Genomic DNA, 18837 nt, shown 5'->3' with positions numbered 1-18837 from the left:
TGTCATTGGCCAGAAGTTAACGAAACACCTTCTGTTTTCGGTTATCACCACAGCCAATAAGATGTCATATCTTAGAGTAGCTAAATATTTTTTGTAAAGAATAGTGATGTCTCCAAAGAAATATCAGCTGGCCAACCAATTACATACTCTCTTGGTGCTTCACAACAAAGATATGAGTGTAGTTTTTCTGTGTAAGTTCTGGCTGGGTAACATTAGTGAATCATTTGTAAACAATTCATTTGCACTGGATTTATATCAAAATATTAAAATGCATCGATTTATTTGTACCACAAATAGCCTTCTATGGTTGACTCTGGGACATTACTGAGGGAATTGTTAGCATAATCATTTTGCTCATTTCACCAGTGAAGTTTCTGATGACCTGATTTTTTTTCTTTTTTAAAGGACTTTTGGCTGGGAGTGGTGGCTCATGCCTGTAATCCCAGCACTTTGGGAGGCTGAGGCAGGCAGATCACCTGAGGTCGGGAGTTCAAGACCAGCCTGACCAACATGGAGAAACCCTGTCTCTACTAAAAATACAAAATTAGCCGGCCGTGGTGGCGCATGCCTGTAATCCCAGCTACTCGGGAGGCCGAAGCAGGAGAATTGCTTGAACCTGGGAGGAAGAGGTTGTGGTGAGCCGAAATTGCCCCATTGCACTCTAGCCTGGGGAACAAGAGCGAAACTCCATCTCAAAAAATAAAAAAATAAAAATAAATGAATAAAAATTTAAAAAGGACTTTGTGTTTTTTTTGGGTTTTTTTTTTTTTTTTTTTTTTTTTTTTTTTTTTTTTGACGGAGTCTCACTCTGTCGCCATGCTGGACTGCAGTGGTGCAATCTTGGCTCCATCTCCTAGGTTCAATCGATTCTCCTGCCTCGGCCTCCTGAATAGCTGGGATTAAAGGCATGCACCACCACACCCAGCTAAGTTTTTGCATTTTTCTTAGAGACAGGGTTTCACCATGTTGCCCAGGCTGGTCTCGAACTCCTGACCTCAGGTGATCCACCCTCCTCGGCCTCCCAAAATGCTGGGATTACAGGCGTAATCCCAGCCTCAAAAGAAATTTTACAAGGCTGACCTCCATGTTTAATTGGGCAGGGTAAATATGAAAAAATCAGGAAGAAAGAGTTAGACAAAGCTGATAAACCAGTGAAGAAAAGCCTCCCAGGCCTCTGTAAAACAGCCCATGTTATTTAGCAGTACAGCTTCTCTGGGAAGCCCCAAGTTCCCAAAATCAGTGGGAAGGAAAGAAACACTTCCCACTCAGACAGCTCACTCAGGAAGAGCTGTGTGTTGGTGGTTTTGTTTCGTTTTTCTGTATAAATAGACTTATAATTGACAACAAAATTCTATAATGCTGTAGTAGAGCATTTCTATGCTGTCTTTCTCAGTCAAGCCTCAGTTTACTAACATAATATAAAATCAGAGTAACCTTCACAACATAATAAAACCAAAAGTATGGCTGTAAAGTAGTAAGACTAGTGGCTGTTGTCTGTTTCGTTGTTATTGTTGTTGTTATCTTAAGTGAATCCATCACCTATGGAGTCCATAAATTTATTCGAAGGATGATGACATTGGTCAAAACATTTCAGGACTCCTCACTGGGAACTGCATTCAGGGCTAGCTTCCAAGCTCCAAAGAAAATCAGTCTCATTACTCTATAGTCACAACTACATAATATGATCATAAATTTGGTAAGGGGAAACTGAATAATTTAAGACATAGATTTAATCTTTTTGTTATATGTGAACATCAACTTTCACATTGTAAAATTGTCACTGAATTCTAATGTAAGAATCAAGCTGTTGACTAAAGCAAAAATTTTATTCAATTAAAACCAAACCATTAAATTACCATGTTTACAGATTTTAAGTACACAACTTATTTTTATCTAAGAATAAGTGTTTTCATTGGAAGATAATGAACAACAGGCATTTAATAACATTTTGATTTTATGTGTTTAAATATTCATAGCTATGTTCATAAACCCACATGCCTGATCTAGTGATTATGCTTATGAAATGCAGTATTTCTTACATGCCACAAATCTCCATCTACTTTCTGAAAACTGTATTAAATTTGCAACACAGTACAAACCACTATATGTTTTTAGTAAAATATTCTATGATAGTAAAAATAGGAAACTACCCAAAAGCAACAAAACAATAACTACCTGCTGGGGGAAAAGAAGGCAACATTTGTTCAGGGACTACTCCGTGACAGGCTCTTTAGGAGACATTTTCTTGTTTAGTCCACAGAACAACCCTAGGAGGTATTATCACAGTGCAGCTGGCTCATGAACAACTCTGTAGCTTACCTTTCCTAGGGTTTTGTCAACAATTCCATTATTATACTCCACTGCCTGTCTGAAAGAACACAGTTCTTGTTCTTAAAAACAAAACAAAACACAAAAATTTTACCAACATTGTTATGGGGCATACAAAAATGTCAGGTGTTAGGAAGCTGAGAGTCAAAGAATCATAGGCTTCCTTGACCTGGCCCTTTCTATTATTCTTGATGTAAATGAACAATTGGAATCACAGGAACATGAGCATGTTTCCTACTACTAAAAAATTATACTATCATCAGTCTACTTACCAAAAATTTCAATAAAATTGGATCTAAAGAACCAATAGTAATATACTCTATCAGGCTGCAATTTTACAATACTTCATCATCACATAATCACGCCAAATAAATAGAATGACAGTCATTCACAGATTACATTAGATTATAGATGTTAAATTTAAAATGAGAAATCAAGTATCTGGAGTTCCAGTAATTTTTCTGTAGTGTCTTCATCTTCTCTAACATTACAGTTAATTAACGACAACTTGTGTTTTAATAACACCTATATTCCATGATTCTCTAAGTGTTCTAATCAATGGTTGTGCAAAGTTGTCTGCCCCAAAAACCACTTCAGGGTTTCTGAATAATATATATGTAATGCTGCAATGTCTCCTCCCTGGATGCCACAGAGGCACTCTTTTCACCTTTCAGGTTATCTTCAGCTTTATCTTTCCCTCTCTTTCTCACCCATATATTGGTGTTCAAATGCTCTTTTTTTCCCTCCAGACTCCTGCATCCTTTCATTTCTTCTAATCACTCCAATCAATCCTTGAATCTGAATTCTTCCCCTGGCCTTCCCAACACCTGGCCTTGAACCCCTCTGGGAAAACACTGTGGGTTCAAAACAGTTGTTTGGGGTTTGTTCGGCCGGTTCCCCCCCACCCCCATTTATTGCCTAGTGAAAGTCCAGCTATATCGTGAAAAATGTGAATTGAATGTAAATTGTCCCAAGTCAACAGGTTAATCAAAGTTATTTAGGGGCTACTGTCATTTTAATAAAACAATAATCACAAAATAATTTAAATGGTTTTATTTAAGTCAAACAAAAATTAAAGGGATCCTGGGTATTGCTTTCTGAACACAAACATAAAATTAACAAAACAACAATTCATGTTTCTAGTTTTAAACACTTTAGTTCTACATATAGAATGCTGGTATTTGAAAAAGATTTTCACCAAGGTCAACACAATGCATGAGATAATGCATACTGGGTTATGAATTAGGCCAGTCTTCACCTCCATCTTCCCATTTATAAATCCTAAAGTGGGGGGAGTTTTTTTTGCTTTTTCATTTCACAAATGATTGCTCAACACAGGATGAAATACGCCAAAAGAAGAAAATAGTCTTTTTATACCTAGGGAAGAAGCTACTACTCTTAAAATGATCACTTCAAGGTAACAGACATCCAAATTGATGTGGTTTTCTTTGAAACCTCATCAGTAAATCATTTCTTGCACAGTAGGTTCGGCATTAACCCTGCATTTAGGATAGGTAGTGTTATGGAGGGCTGGCTGCTGCATACCAACGTCAGTATCAAGTTCTTCGTCAGGAATTAGAGACTGTCCCGGATACCAAGCAGGACAACACTGGCAAAAAAACAAAAAGTGAACTGCAGATAGGTCAAAACAGGCCACATTTCCTCTTAGAAAAAAATGTCATAAAATGTCACATGAATATGTTGTTTTAAACTCTGGTTTATAATAAAACACGATGGAATGTTTTATTTTTAACACCTCAAATTCAAATGGTCTTGACGCAGGTTGTATTTTAATAAAATATATGACACAAGACACACACCCTATTAGAGATCAAATATTATAATTTGCCATCTGGTGAAAGCTATTATTATAGTTACTATAAAGCTTACATTTCTCTCCATTCATCAGATGTGTAAATAGGTTGAACTGTCATCAGATTAAAAATATACAAAACTGCTTGGTTTGTTAAATGTTAATGAAAGAGATTTTCTTCAGTTTCAACAGATTTTTTGAAACAAGTTTCTCTAATATTCAAAGGATTTATGTTCGTCTGTTAAAAGTTACCATTAGTCCAAGTGCTCTGAACATTCCCTGGTTTAAATGCTTCCAGCAAACTTAGTGTTTTCCAAGCTGTAAATTTCAATGGTTATGACAGAATCAAACCTCGGTAAAAAAGCAGTACCCTTTGGAGTCGTCATCCAAACAAATACAAGAGCTCTACCAATTTATCACTTGCCCGGTTTTGCAGAAATTCCATTCACATAACTTCTATGAAAATCAACCAGTTTTACCATGTCAAATGACCCAAAGAACACCGCAGGTATCCAGGGGAAACAGTCCACCAATGCATCTTAGCTCGACTTTAAAGTCAATTTAAGAGACGATCTGGGCTCTGTAGCTCTTAAAGGGACAAACCCGTCTAACCATTGGCTAAAGCTTTTTTAACTTAATGAACTTTTTATTTTCCACACTTTTGGTACCAAGAGATTTAACCAGAAAAAAGCTCAAACCTCAGGGTTCACACTACAGAATGGAAAAATAGAGTATACAGCAAGCACCATTTACTTCCTTTGATCTCTCAAAGATGTCAATACTCTATTCCAGCGAGGGGGTGGGGAATGGGGGAGTGAGTGAACCGGGGAAGGAAACTTCACCCACAGGAAAAAAAAAAAAAAATCGGCTTGGTGGCAATTTCAAAACAAGTTTCCAAACTACTGAAGAGGCTCCGGCCTCCTTTGACTTGCAGGAATCACACATAAGAAAAGGACAGAAAATACTACAGGGCATGCTTATTTTAATTGCCCATGGGTTTCCAATGCAAAGCACGACAACTTAAATGCATATTCCAAATTCTTGCTCCAAAGCCGTCTTCTTTGTGCACTGAAAAGGAGGAAAGACAACCCCATCAATTGTTCTCTGCAGATAAAGGCAGTGTTTTGCAGATTTCCCCCCAGATCTGGGCCAGCCTTGCTAATGACCTGCCCACCCACCTGGGGCCCTTCCCAAGGTGGCCCACGGGAACTGCCCCACACCTTCAGGAGCCCAAATGCGTGACAGTGGACAACCCCAAGAGGGCTGACTTTTCCGTTTGGCCGTTGGTCTCCACGAAGACCCAACCTGGAAGAGTTCGTGCCGCTTATTTTCCTAGAGGAGCTGAGGTTCAATTACTACACTTTTTAAAATCTTACATTTTTTTTTTTCCTCACAAAAGACACATCTGAAGGTGAATCCGAAGCATTTTTCTACGGAGAAAACACGAGCTCGAGATCCCAGAGCTACCAGGGGTTCTTTCAACGCCAGCATTAAGGCAGTTAAGCAAAAGCTGAATTAAAGTTTTCGGAATTCTGGCCTTTTTTCCCCTTAACATAAGATCACCAGCTGTTAAGGCACACACCAAAGCTACAGTGCCAATTTTCATAGGTTCACGTTTAAATGAGATATACAGAAAACGGAGCCTGGGCAACGTGTAGGGGTCGAACTCGCAATGGCACACTTGTCTAACAGCCGTGGCATTTTCTTGGAAAATGGTGCCTACGTGTTCATAGGCTTCGCCACTGTCCTGGAAGAGAACATACTGTCCACTCTTGGGGCATTTTTAGGGACTCAAAGGTTCTGTGGAATCCCGACCGGGGCCTGATAACTCGAAATGGCATCCCCTACCCATGGCAGCTCCGGGAGGGGGCGTTTTAAGTCGGGCCAGGTGGGTGGGGAGGCCTCTGGCGGGTTTTTTGTCCAAGTCCCATGGGAACCCCAAACCCAAAAAGCACACGCCAACTTCCCAGGAGAATGCCCAGGAAGAACTTCTTCGCTTCCGTTTTTTTAACAATTTTGCGCTCAACCGCCACGACCTACATTCCCCCGCGAGGCGCCCAGAGCTGAGGAATAACAAGGGAGTTTAAACTACACAACAGTTCTGCAGCCTTTGCTGCGCTCCGCGGGGGTTCGCATCCGGCCGCCATGTTCACGACTCGAGAGCCGCCCCAAAACCAGCCCCCCTTCCCACATCCCTCTCCTCTCCTCCCCTCCCCTCCCTCCCAGCTCGACCGAGGCCGCGGCACTGCAAAGCGGCTTTCAACTCTATCCCCAACCCCCTCGCTGCAAAATCCGACTCGACGGCTGCGAGGTGTGCGCCTGCGCGCGGCGCGGGGAGGGCGCGGGAGTGGGGGTGGGTGTGGGAGGCCTACGGGCCCCCGGCCGCGGCTTGAAAAGGCCGGAGCCACGGGGAAGCGGGGGAGGGGTTGGGGCCCCGGCCGGAGCCTCCTCTTTCCTCCCAGCGGGTCCCCGCTCCGGCCCTGGCCCGGCTCTCACACGTGCGCGCTAAAAACCCACTTCAAAGTCTGTTCCCGGCACGGGGGCGGCCCCTTTTGCGCCAGCCCCTGGGCACCCGCGCGGGCCGACAACCAGTCCCCAGGCCTCGCCGCCCCCTCTATCCCAGGCGCTGCGAAAAGGCTGGAGGGGCCGAGCGAGAGAGGACGTTCGCTGATGAGCCCCGGGAGCCGCAAGCGGCCTTCGGGTGGACGAATACCTCCCTGCCCCCAACCCCCACCGCTTTAGAAAATTGAATTGAACACAAAGTTTGCGGCCAGCGCTACGCAGTGGCCTTCGGAGCTCACCATTGTTTGGGCTCGTATTGACCCCAGGTCCGGATTAGGCAGAGGCTGATTCCTGCTTTACAGCCCCGCCGGCCTAATGAGGCCGGGAGGCGATGGGGCGCGAAGCGTCCTCGGAGCCCGGGCGACCGCCGGCTTACGGCCGCCAAGGGCCCTGTAGGTGGAGGTCAAAGGGTCAGCGGGCAGAGACCGCGAGAGAATTGACCCTAGGAAATGAGGTCCCTTCCCCCCCCCCGCCCGAGCCTCGACAGAGACTTGCAAGAACTTGGTGTGTGGACAGGGACCCTGGGAGCCCCGACGAGGGGCCCGAGGACAGCTGAGCTGGAGCCCCGACTTCCGAAACGCCTGGCCTCGCCGCCTCCGCCCCGGCCCCGGCCAAGGATCCACTGGAGGCTTGGGACTCGAGGGACAGAAACCTGTGAGAGGAAAGCAGTCTAGGTGCCAAGATAACCTCTCTTTTCAGGCGATGGGCACGCTGCTGGCGATTCTTCCACAAACTTACATGTTAAGAGGCCCTTCGACTTTGCTCCTCTGTTTTAGGGAGTTTTTTTAAGAAGGGGGAGAGAGAGCCAGGGCGAAGAGGCAGAGACATCAGGCGGGGAGAAGGGAGAAGGGGGAGGAGCGAGGAAGTCCTGAACACTCCAACTTTCCTGGGATGCTTTGTGAGCGGAGGTCTTTGCTCACTCATGTCCAACTTTAGTAATTTAGATCGACCGGCCTGCTTAGCGTGGACCCTGTCCTGATCTTTAACCTTCTAAAGCTGGATGAAGGCCAAACTTCTGTCTTGCGTGGAAATAGCCACCTCCCTTTTGCCTAACAGTGGGAATCTTATGCAAAATCACTCATTTTGAAAAAGGGACTTTGAACAAAGATCTTACAAGGTGCAAGAGGGAAAGTAACAAGTTGATTACTAAGAGCCTGGCCCATGCCTCGGGCTTGAGCATTGATGATTTTTTTTTTTTTTTTTTGTGGGGGGTACTTACTCTCTAAGGTTGTTTACTGAATATTCAAGAGTGTAAATGTGCACTCCCAGAGCCAGATTATAGGGGGGAAATCTGTGAAAAGCTTTCTATCAAAATAAGGAGTTTTCTTTACCACAGATGACAAGGGTGGAGGACATGATTTTGAGAAATACCATGCTACACCCAAATTAGAGGTAATCATGTACAGGGGCAAAACTTTTATATTCTCCTAATATTGGTTATCATAATTGTTTTTCATTTAATTGATATCTTCCCCTCTTAGGACCCTCAAGTACTTTCCTGTAAAATTTTACGGTAGAATAATTTCAGGTAACTAAGAAAAGATCAAACTGCTCTTTGTCTCATGAGGAGATATTTAATACATTTAATTGAAAGGGAGGCATGTTTTTGGTTGAATCCTGTATCCAACCCATGGCTCTACTTCCATGTAAAGTTAGGTTAGATTGAGGGTGGGGGAGGGAACTCGTGGAGAAAGTGGTAAATTATGGAAGTTCATTGTACAGTTCAGAAGAAAAATACACTATTTAGATTTCACAATGGAACACACTTAGAGCCAGTCTTATGAATATATACTTTCTGAGAACTTGCTGAGCATTTAAAATGGTCTCTGGTTTGAGGTGAAGGAAAAAGCCTGAAATAGGAATCTGGTCCAGCACCCTCAATGTCAAGGTCAAGATCGGAATGTCTGGGTTGGGAGTGATAGACTGACCAGGTTACCTGCTCATCACATGTGTAGTCATCCCAATCTCTGTTCATGGCATTCAGGCTTGGATATTGGTGGAAGAAAATGCAAAAGACCCCATTATTCTCCACTAACAAAAAATAGCCTCCAAAGCAATTTGCAATTAGAAACTGTCAATAACTAATTGTCTGTTGACAAAGATCAGTAGATAACTTAAATAGACTGCTTCAACTGCATTCACAGAATCAAAGTTTCTTTTAATCATCAGAAGTTCTGTAAGCATTTCAATTTTAGATTGATTTATTTGAACATGAAAAAAAATCAGGCACCAAATACAAAAATGTTATAACATAAATAAGATGTGCCAAGACTTTATTTCTTCAAAAAGAACAATAAACAAAATTCTAGAATTGAAAATGATCATATATAATACCAAATTGACTGCCACCAAAAACCTAGAGCATTGCCCCTTAAAGGAGGTACTTAAGCCTATTCAATACATTCTAAATACTTTACAATTCCTTATGTCCACCTTTCTGTTATTCATGCAGAGATTGGGCTCTCAATAACAAACAGCACCCTAATAAAAAAGGTCTCAATACTCTACCCACTCCAGCCCCCCAAAATAGCAATCAATTTCTTTTCCATATAACCATTGTAAAAGAACTGTTTGTCCAAATGAGTTGCTTCACTGAAGATTAAATGGATTGTTAACATTTTATCACAAAGCAAACAACCGTTTTTCATTGTTATTGATTTTAATGGAAACAATGCTCTTAACATCTTTGCCTACAAATCATGAACTTTAAAAATACATATTTTGCAATTTTTTTCCCATAGCATCATTTCAGAACTGCTGCAGTTATTACACCGCTATATAAATGTTATGGATAATTGCGATAATTATGAATTGAACTATATACAGCAAACAAATCAGCCTTTGCCTTCCAAAATTGTAAATGGACTATGGTTCTTTTAAGAAGCACTTTAACCATAAGTAAGCAATGCTCAACTGGCCTTACTCATCACCACTGTTTTAGACATAAGCTATCTTTTGAAAATATATAGATAGCTACTAGATAGATTGATAGGCAGATTAGATAAGTCATAGATACAAACATATATAGGTATATGGGTGATCTCTAGATAGAACAGACAGACATGCATCCTGCCGCAATTTTCATTTTTATGTAAGGTAATAAAGAACTAAGGGACATAAAATTCAGTAGGTTACCTTATGTTTATATATGTAGGGCAGGGATGATTAAATCCAGCTTCTCAGTCTTTGAAGTACAAGATTGAGATGTCATGGCCACTAACTGAATTGATCAGTAATATTTGATTTGCATGCCGAAAATCCAGGACAAACACATTTAAACTCGCAGTTAAACAACCATCTGAGATAGAGATAAAGAAAGGAGAGTCTTCCCAGATGGAAACTGACACTGTAAGGAATTTATACTGTAATAGAAAAATAATTTAACAATTAAAAAAGGGATCTGAGTGAGTTATAAATACCAACAAACAAGATTTAATTTGCTCACATCTCCTCTTTGTAGAAGAAGGCTGTTACAAAACAAGAGAAAGGAGTCAGTGGTTCCAAAATTGTAAATTGTGTTCTTCTTTCAAAACAATAAATTTTTAATGCTAAAGCAGTTATAATCAAAAGCTGTACAGAATTTGTTAGAAAACATTTATCCATAAATATTGTTCAGTTCCCGGCACTTGTAGCAATAATTAAATTACAAACGATAAATATGGCATCAATGGATATGTATTTACAAAAAAAAAAGTTATTACAAAAGGCAACTGTATACTAAACGTCACAATGTGTAGAGTAACATCACATCCTCAGCCTGAAAAAATACTGAACAACAGTTTCGACCCTATTAGACAAAAATACATTCACAAGTGTAATGCTTTGAGGAAAAGTTCAAGACATAACAGGACTTTGGCACGGTTTAAGACTGTGAGAGTTTAAACAATCACCACTAAGGCGAAAAAGAATTTCCATCAGTTTAACATCACCACCACCAACAAGCCTTCTATAACTTCCTCTCAAGAAATAGGACAAGTGTTAAAATGAATTGGAGGAGTTTAAGAATGGGGTGTGCAGAGAGCAAGAGGAAGGGGAAGAAAAAGTAGTGTAAAGATTTTGTAAAAAATGCTTCAAATGCCAAAACATATTTTCTATCCTGAGAAAAGGGCATGGCTACTTTTGGATCTTGCCCAAAACCTTCCTGGAAAATTGCAATTAACAAGATGTAGCCCTATATATGGCCTCTTGCCTTAAAACTCCATTTCCATCTGATTGGTCTCAGTTTTCTTTTAAAAATGCATTTGGTCCATTCTATAGTTAACAGGGTTTGTGTTTGTCCTCAGACGTACCATTCGTTAAAATTAGGAGGAAGTCCAGGGTTGTGGCTGGTGCTAGTTTGAACTGCAGAAGGGGTTTTAGTGGTATCTTTACTGTTTGCAGAAGCTATAGCGGGTGGAGTGGAAGATTCATAGCCTGAACTGGCAGCAGGGGAGGAATCTGACCCTTGAGATTCATGAACCTAAAATTAACATGTATATATTATAATGAATATAATTCCAACTGGCAATGTGCAAGCAAAAACAAGAGCAGAATTCGAGCACTGTAACAACAAGACCGCCCAGTGACCCACTTAAAAGAAAAATGCTGCTTAAAAAAAAAATCCGTATTACCGATGTCTAGAAAACCCGGAGATGTTCGCCAAAAACCAGTTTTGCTCCTAAGACTGGTGTTACGGAAAAGGAATAAAGCATTCCGTTTTGGTCATGCCACTTCAAAAATGCTTTCTCCGCGGATGGAGTGAGGTAAGCAGTACACTGTGAGGTCCTATAAAATACTAACTCCGGGCCCAGGTTTCACCAAGCCCGTTTCGGCTTGAGAAAGCAGGTACAGAGAAGGTGGCACAGGGGCCCTGAGCGCTGCGAAGTCGCAGACAAATGTGTGGGAATCAGATTGCGCTCCTCGGCCGTATTGTTTTATCCGAAGCCAAAGAGCGAATGAACCACCCACCCTCGGGTTCGGCGCGGCTACCCTCGGTTCCCGGCGCGGCTACTCTCGGTTCCCACCGCGGGCTGAGTCGGGAAGAGGCGGCCACGGCAGCCCCGCAAGCCCAGGCGAGCTCAGCTAGAGCTTCCCAGTAAACAACCGATTGTTCCCTCCGCTTCCTCCCCCTCCCAACTTTGCTCACTCCCGCCCACCCCCTCACCCCCACCCCCGCCCGGTCCCCAAAATGGGTTCAAGGTGTCACTGCTGGAGCAAATCGGATTTAACGTGGAGGACACAGGGTTGGCAGCGCGGGCGCTTCCGTTCCGCGGCCCGGCGTCGGGCCGAGTGTTTACAAACCGCCGACCGCTAATAAAGAGGTAATTACCTTCATGTGTTTGCGCAGGGAGCTCGGGTGCGTGTAGGACTTGTCGCACACTTTGCAGATATAGGGCTTGTCCGAGGTATGCACATGCATGTGCTTCTTACGGTCGCTGCTGTTGGCAAAGCGTCTGTCACAGCCTTCAAATTCACATTTGAAAGGTTTCTCACCTGCAAAAGGCAAAAACCCAAGGGGGGTAAAATACGGTCAGCGCCGGAGTTTCTCAGAGGCAAGCAGCAGGAGACTGAGCTCCCGGCGGTCTTCCCGGAAAGGGAGCGCGGACTGGGGGCTGCTGCTGCATCTATTTTCCCTGGAGAGAAATGAAGAGCGTAGGTTGAGCCCGCTGGGTTTGGGAGTGGCGGTCGGGGTGGGGGTGGGGCGGGGCCGGCCCAAAACCTGACCATGTCTTTGTTCTTGCAAGGACGGAAAGCCCCTGGCTCCTCCGAAGTTTCCCCTAAGTTGTGTTTCCACCCCACCCGACCCAGGGCTCCCAATGCGCGGCCACGTTCCGCCACCACCTCAGCAATGTAACCGAGCCCGGCGGGACAATGGGCCCCGGACAGGACAATCCCGTTCAGCCTCTTTGTACCTTTTTATTTGCCTCTTTCAAATGCAGCGGTTTGGCTAAGCCCGATATTAAAAAGCCTGGGTAGTCGTAGTTAATGTTTGAGGAAAAAAATATATATAGATCGATCGATCGATCGATCGATCAATCCAGGGGGCTCCAGACAGTTTTACAAGATGTTCTGAACAACCCACGAAACTGCTTTAGCTTTCCTCCCGGAGGACTGAATTGAACCTGGAACTCCAAATAAAAATAGTTTGACAAAAGTATCAGTCATTTAATTAGGAGATGTGCCAATCAAGTGTAAAAAAAAGCGGAAGTAACCGAAAGTTAGTTTTCATTAGCATTTGTATGGTTGCCTTCCACGAATGTGTGCCGAGAGCTAAGTCGCTTGTAAGCAATATGCTCTCAACACATTCGGAGTCCCTTCACGGTAACCCAGAAAGGGAGACAAAAAGAGGCGGCGCCAGTTTGTTCCTGGGCGCGAGAAGGTCCCAATTAGTTCCTGAGACCGCAGAGCAGTCTGCCCGGGAAGTTAGAACTCGGCAAAGGCGCCACGGGACGGGGAGGGCTAGGGGTGGATGGTCACTGACAGCGCTTCTTTTTCGAGCGGCCGTTGCGGGGCGTCGCCCCTTTCCCTGGCCGCCACCTCTCTCCCTCGCGCTCTAAGTCCGCTGCGTGACGGGGTATCGCCAGTGGAACCCACGCCCGCCTGCTTTTTTCCCTTACCTGTGTGGGTCCTCTTGTGGATCTTGAGGTTCTCAGAACGGGCAAAGATCTTCCCGCAGCCCGGGAAGGGGCATGGGAAGGGCTTCTCGCCCGTGTGCACTCGGATGTGGTTGACCAGTTTGTACTTCGCCTTGAAAGACTTGCCCTCCCGGGGGCACTCCTCCCAGTAGCAGACGTGGTTGTTCTGCTCCGGGCCCCCCACATGCTCCATGGTGACATGTGTCACCAGCTCATGCATGGTGCTGAAGGTCCGGTCGCAGCTCTTCTTGGGCCGGCTCAGCTGAGCCTCGTCGATCCACTTGCACGACAGCTCCTGCTTGATGGGCTGCCGCATGTAACGGAAGAAGGCGCCGGGCCCGTGGTGGGCCGCCACGTTCACGCCCATGTTCATGTTCATGGGGCTGTAGTTAGGAAACTGAGCGCCGGCCGCGTAGGGGTCCGTGCGCGGGCTGGCCACTGGGCGGTATGGGTCAGCACGGCCGAACAGCTCCCCACGCAGCCCCAGGTGGACCTGGTTGTTGTCCACGTGCCCTGTGGGCGACGGGTGCCCAGCGCCCTGCTCATGCAGCCCGGGAAACAGCAAGTAGCTAGGGGGCTCGGGGATGCCAGCTGGAGCATGCAGGCTGCTCGCCGAGCCGGCGAAGAGCCCGTGCTGCCCGCCACCCGAGGCCGCCTCACTGAGCCCGGAGCTGCGCTGGCGGAACAGAAAGTCGCGCGTTGAGTTGAAGGCGGCAGAGGCAGCGCCACCGTAGCTGGGCACCTGGCTGGTGTGGTGATGATGGTGATGGTGGTGGTGATGGTGGCCCAGGGCGTTGGCGTAGCCCGAACCCTGCGGCGTGAAAGCCGAGCTCTGGCCTGAAGATAGATCGTGCGCCGCGGCAGGGCTCAGCTTGAAGGCAGCGGCGGCGGCGGCGGCGGCGGCGTGGGTTGAGTCCCCGAAGGGATTCAGCCCCATGCCTGCCGGCTCACGGTTGGGCATCTCGTGGTGGCGCGGCGCGCCGAAGCTGCCCACTCCCAGCCCAGGGAACTGCGGGCCTCCGTCCAGGAGCATCGTCATGGGTGGGACGTTCTGGGCACAGGCGATCCGGCCGAAGTGAGAGAGGGTACCGGCGAAGGAGGAGATCTCCGAAGTGCCGTAGTCGGAAAGGGGTGGCGGCGGTTGGACACTGCGGAGAGACCCCCAAGGCGCTACCAGGGGCTGCAACTTTCCGTCACTGCAAGAGTCTCCTGCAGAGGCATAGGAGGGAGGAGGGGAAGAAAGAGCAGGGAGGGGGTGTTGGCGGGGGGAGGAGGAGGGAGGAGAAGGGAGGAGAAAAGACTCTGGGACTAGATCTGGTTTAACAAACTAACAGGCGCGCACAAAGAAAAATAAGCAAAATAGTAAGTGGAGGGCGGAGTTTGCCAATCCTGTCCCGGGCACCCCTCCTCTCCCCGAGTGCACAGAACCGCGGGGCCAGGAGGCTCCCTGGGTACCGGCCTCCGGGCTGGGCTGCGCCAAGTGGCGGAGCCGGCTAGCGGCCGGGCAGGCGGGCAGCGGGCAGTAGGCAGGCTTGTTACTCGCCGCTTGCCGCTCGCCGCGCGAGTCCCAGCCTCTTCGCCTCCGCGTAATGTCCTTGGACTGATAAAGTCAATCACTCACTCCTCGCACATAAACCGAGCGGGAGGCCGCGAGGCGCGCGCCAATGGGGAGCCAGCTGGCCCGCGGTCACCTGACCTCCGGCCGGACTGCCCATTGGCCGCCGCGAGGCTGATTGGCAGCGCGGAGCGGAGAACATGGCAGCCGCGGCCGAGCGACCCCCGCTGATTGGGCAGCCGCCGGGTGCCTGGCAGGTGAGGCGGCGGCTGCCGGGCGGCCGCGAGTGGGCTCCACCGGGCTTGAGTGGCTGCGGGGAACTGGGGCCAGGCTCCAGCCGGCAAACGGCGGGACGCCGCCGGGACTCTCGCGGGCTTTCCCCCACCCCTCGCGGGCTCTTTACCCGCTTTGGCCAAAGAAACTCTTTGCCCCGCGAGGATCGGTCCCACTGCTGCGCCGATGGAGGAGACGCGGCGCTCAACGTCCAGTCCCGCTTGGGCCCCCGCTGCCTCACCACCTTGAGAACATGTCCCCTCTGTAGCTGCAGGGCGCAGATCCTGGGGAGAGCGCAGCAGTTTCGCGCTCCCGGTCCAGCCGCTGCGTCCACCTCCAATCACTGCGAGTTGTGATGGCCTCGAGGCCGGGACCCAGGCCGGGATAGTTCGCCGTTTGTGCTCCCAACCTGTCGGCAGCTGTCCGAGACCCAAAGGAGAAGAAACGATTACAATTAGAGCTGATCTCCGTTACTTCCGTCTGCGCCAAGCGTTGACCCTTTAGTTTGTGAGCAGCGGCCGTACTCGCCGCTGCCCACTTCCCGAATTACACACCGGGCACGACACAGCAAACATATACAACGCAGTAAACACAAGCACACAGTAGGAAACAAGCACACAACACAGTAAACACAAGCGCACCACAGGAAACAAACACGACATATGAAATACGCACACAACACAACAAAGTAAGCACATACAACACAGTAACATAAACTACGCACAACACAGCAAACACAGAAACACAACTAAACACAATAGAGCAAATACACATAACAGCGAGCATACCCACAAATACAAAACATGCAAAGAACACTTTTAGCCCGTGTACGCAAAACATGCACACAACACACTAAACACATAATAAACACACTAGACACACACAGTATCAGGGTGGTTTCCAAATCACTAGGCTAATCAGCTTTGAATTCTCAACATTTTCAAATGCAAAAGTCGTGTTGGGGGTTGCTGATGCTGAATGGGGACTGTGACATGGAATTTTCTTTCCTCTGAACAGCCAAGGCTTTACTCTCTTCTACTCCTACCCGGAGAAGGTAAAGCATGTAGTGACCTCAGGGACTGCTTACCCCTTAAGGATTTACTTCCAGGGGTGTGTGTGAAAGTCCCCTCGCCTTCTGTCTGTTGCGAGGTCTTTCTGACATAATGACCAGGTTCAGGCAAGGCTATAAATTCACTCATTTTTGTGTCCTGCAAGGCATTTGCAAAGAATGCAGGAGAGAGTGGAAAGAAAAGGCAGAGAGAAAGATGGCTGTGATTGTCACATCCCTAGCTGGGCCAAGCCCCAAAGTCTGCGCCTTGAGGCAGCCTCACAGCCTGGCCGCCATCTCTCTGTAGGAAATAGAACATCTGATCAAGTTCAGAGGCGCCAGGAGAGACCGCCTCAAGCAGCGCTTTATAACTGCAGCCTTTCACTTCCTGCTCCCCAGTCTGCCTGGCCCAGCCCACACTTCACCTTCTTTCTTAGCCAGTTTGCTGGGAGAACACCCTACCGGTAGCACATCTTACCGTATTCACCCCCTCCCATCAAACTCGCCCCAATTCTCTCTCCACATCCAGAGCTCTCTCCCCAGGTTGGAAGGTGAGTTCACTGCTGACTTAAATTATTGCGTCTGCCGAACACAGACTCTCCAAGAATGGTTTCAGTGCCTCTCAGCAGAGGGTTTCTTTGGGGGGTAGGGGGGCGCTGGTGTGTTCAGAGAACAAATATGCTTAAATCATGCAAATGAATCCCCTGGAGTCAGGTTTACAAAAAAGGAGGATTGCCTTTCTTCCCCCCCCCGCCCGGCCCCACCTTTCTTTTCACTTTCTCCTTTATTTCCTCTCTTCCCTCTACCTCTCTTCACCTCCCACCAACCCCAACCGCCCTTGGCTAAGTAGTTGGTTTAAAAAAGTTTGGATTTCCTCACTGAGCTGGTCCCGCGGACAGCGGTTCTCGAGACTAGGGGACCGGGAAGGGGCGGCTGTCGAGCTCTGGCCGGGCCAGCGCTGATGCGAGAGTTTCCGGGGAGTCCCGCCAGGTACCCCGAGAATCGAGGGCCTTGCGCGATTGCAACTGGGTGAAGGGCTCAGAAGGGGGGCAGCCGAGGGAGCTCATCATGCCCCTATTTGGGAAGGGGTCTTGAGCTCAAGGCAGGGGGAAGTTGCCGCCGCTGACCTACCCGGTGCCCAGTGTCCGTTTTGATACGGCCACATTCCGATAATTAATTGCCTCCAGCACGTGCTCTGTAGTCCCTGGAACAAAAAGGCATAATTCAATTAGATCATCAACCGAGAAGTGGGGAGGTGGGGGCCGGGGGGGTGGATGCTTGTTAAGGGGGCAGACCTGAGGCGATTCAGCCAGGCCAAAATCCCGGGCAATGGAGGCCTTCACGGGACAGCCGGGCCCATCCTGAGAGTGCGGTTCTGAGGGGGTGTCGTTGTTCTGTGGGACGCAGGGGTCCCAGATGCGCGCAAAAGGACGAGGCTGGGGGCTTTGTGAACAGCAGGTCAGAGGCAGGCCATTTCTAAGTCGGTTTCAGTTGGTTTGAGTGGGAGTTTCCTTATTTGGGGAGGGGGACCCCTGACCCTTAAAAGAGGGTAGAAAGCAAAATCCCTCCAGATAAAGCTAGTTACTGCACATGAAAACAAAGTCCCCACCCCCAACAAAGCAAATCACTGCTGTTGGGGGGGAAAAATCGCGAAGTTTTACTTATGACTTAGAGCTTCTCTCCTCCCCAAACTTGATTTTCAAGAAGAGACTCTGGGAACAACTTCGGGGAACAGGGCGCTTTGGGGAGCTGAGTCTGAGAACAGAGTGGTGGCAGAAGAGGGAAAGCTAAGAGGAGAAAAGTTTTTCCTACACACAGGCAGAGGTGAGGGGATGAAGACAACTCTCGTGTTTTCGTTTTTCAGGTGGAGACAGGAGTCACAGCTCTAGTCAGGGAGGACAACTCGAACCCAGGGGTCGTGGTTCTATAGCTGAGGCTCCCTCAGCAGCTTTGGCTTACTAGGGTTTACATGTGTAGTAGGCAACGTAAATTAACCAATAAATCTCTTTTATGTGTCCCCAAGTTGTATGTGGTCGGGTCTAAATATCCACATGTTTGTATGGATAGGAAATATAATGGGATCCTTTCCCTCACACTGAGTTCAAACGGTAAATAGGAAAAAGATTTATTTTTATGCCCAAATCTAAAGCAGTAAATAAAATCAGAAAAACTGATCACTTCTAAACCAGCAAAGCTTTTGAGCCCGATTTTTAGAATCCATCTTGAAGAAGCAGTAGGGAAACAGAACGTCCTGAGGGGCAGTAGGGTAGGACCGGGTTCTTCCTACAACCCAGAGCCCAACTCCACAGCACTTTTCTCTTCCGTCGAACCTCCGAAAAACAGAACATATACAGCACATTGTGTTATCATGCAGCATTTCTTTCTAAACACATTTTATGTGGTGGACATGAAATTATCCTGATTCGGTGACCTAGTAATTTTCTTTAAGTTCAAGGGGAACGCTGCGGTCTTTTCTTCTGTTTTGTATTTAGAAAAGACTTGCAATCTAACACTCGCAACATTTTAAAGACCCTTTAAACCCAGCAAGCGGATTTCCGTTCTGCCAAGGCTTCCTGATTTATTTCAATAAATGAATCTTTGAATCCAAGAAGGGAATTATTCCAAGACGCTGAATTTGGTGCCC

At 47.1% G+C, this 18837-nt stretch overlaps 1 protein-coding gene across 3 annotated transcripts; it reads right to left on the bottom strand.

Annotated features, from left to right (window-relative positions):
* Positions 1 to 3366: 3366 nt before the first annotated feature.
* Positions 3367 to 17670, bottom strand: ZIC3 (Zic family member 3). Of its 3 annotated transcripts, XR_008541933.2 has the most exons (7): positions 17489 to 17670; positions 17325 to 17397; positions 15390 to 15564; positions 13300 to 14526; positions 12012 to 12175; positions 6943 to 11162; positions 3848 to 3937 (listed from the first exon to the last, which is right to left on the bottom strand). XR_008541933.2 is itself a non-coding variant. In XM_009439705.4 (3 exons), the coding sequence occupies exons 1-3, from the start codon at positions 14354 to 14356 to the stop codon at positions 3788 to 3790; spliced, it is 1371 nt and encodes a 456-aa protein (XP_009437980.2). In that variant the 5' UTR covers positions 14357 to 14923; the 3' UTR covers positions 3367 to 3787. The 3 variants fall into 3 exon arrangements, 1 of the variants encoding a protein (XP_009437980.2); XR_008541934.1 differs by lacking the exons at positions 17325 to 17397; positions 17489 to 17670 and adding an exon at positions 16672 to 16771; XM_009439705.4 differs by lacking the exons at positions 6943 to 11162; positions 15390 to 15564; positions 17325 to 17397; positions 17489 to 17670 and having other exon boundaries at positions 3367 to 3937; positions 13300 to 14923.
* Between the last annotated feature and the right edge of the window lie 1167 nt (positions 17671 to 18837).

The sequence above is a fragment of the Pan troglodytes genome, chromosome X (genome assembly GCF_028858775.2).
Source record: "Pan troglodytes isolate AG18354 chromosome X, NHGRI_mPanTro3-v2.0_pri, whole genome shotgun sequence".
Taxonomy (NCBI): domain Eukaryota; kingdom Metazoa; phylum Chordata; class Mammalia; order Primates; family Hominidae; genus Pan; species Pan troglodytes.
Note: the sequence above shows the minus strand (reverse complement) of the source record. Positions and strands in the feature narration are given on the sequence as shown.

Coding starts and splice junctions, on each gene's coding strand:
- ZIC3 (XM_009439705.4), bottom strand. CDS start 14,356: ATGACGATGCTCCTGGACGGAGGCCCGCAGTTCCCTGGGCTGGGAGTG. Junction 12,176..13,299: donor CCACAAGAGGACCCACACAG/GTAAGGGAAAAA, acceptor TGCCTTTTGCAG/GTGAGAAACCTTTCAAATGT. Junction 3,938..12,011: donor CCCTGCGCAAACACATGAAG/GTAATTACCTCT, acceptor TTTTTTTGCCAG/TGTTGTCCTGCTTGGTATCC.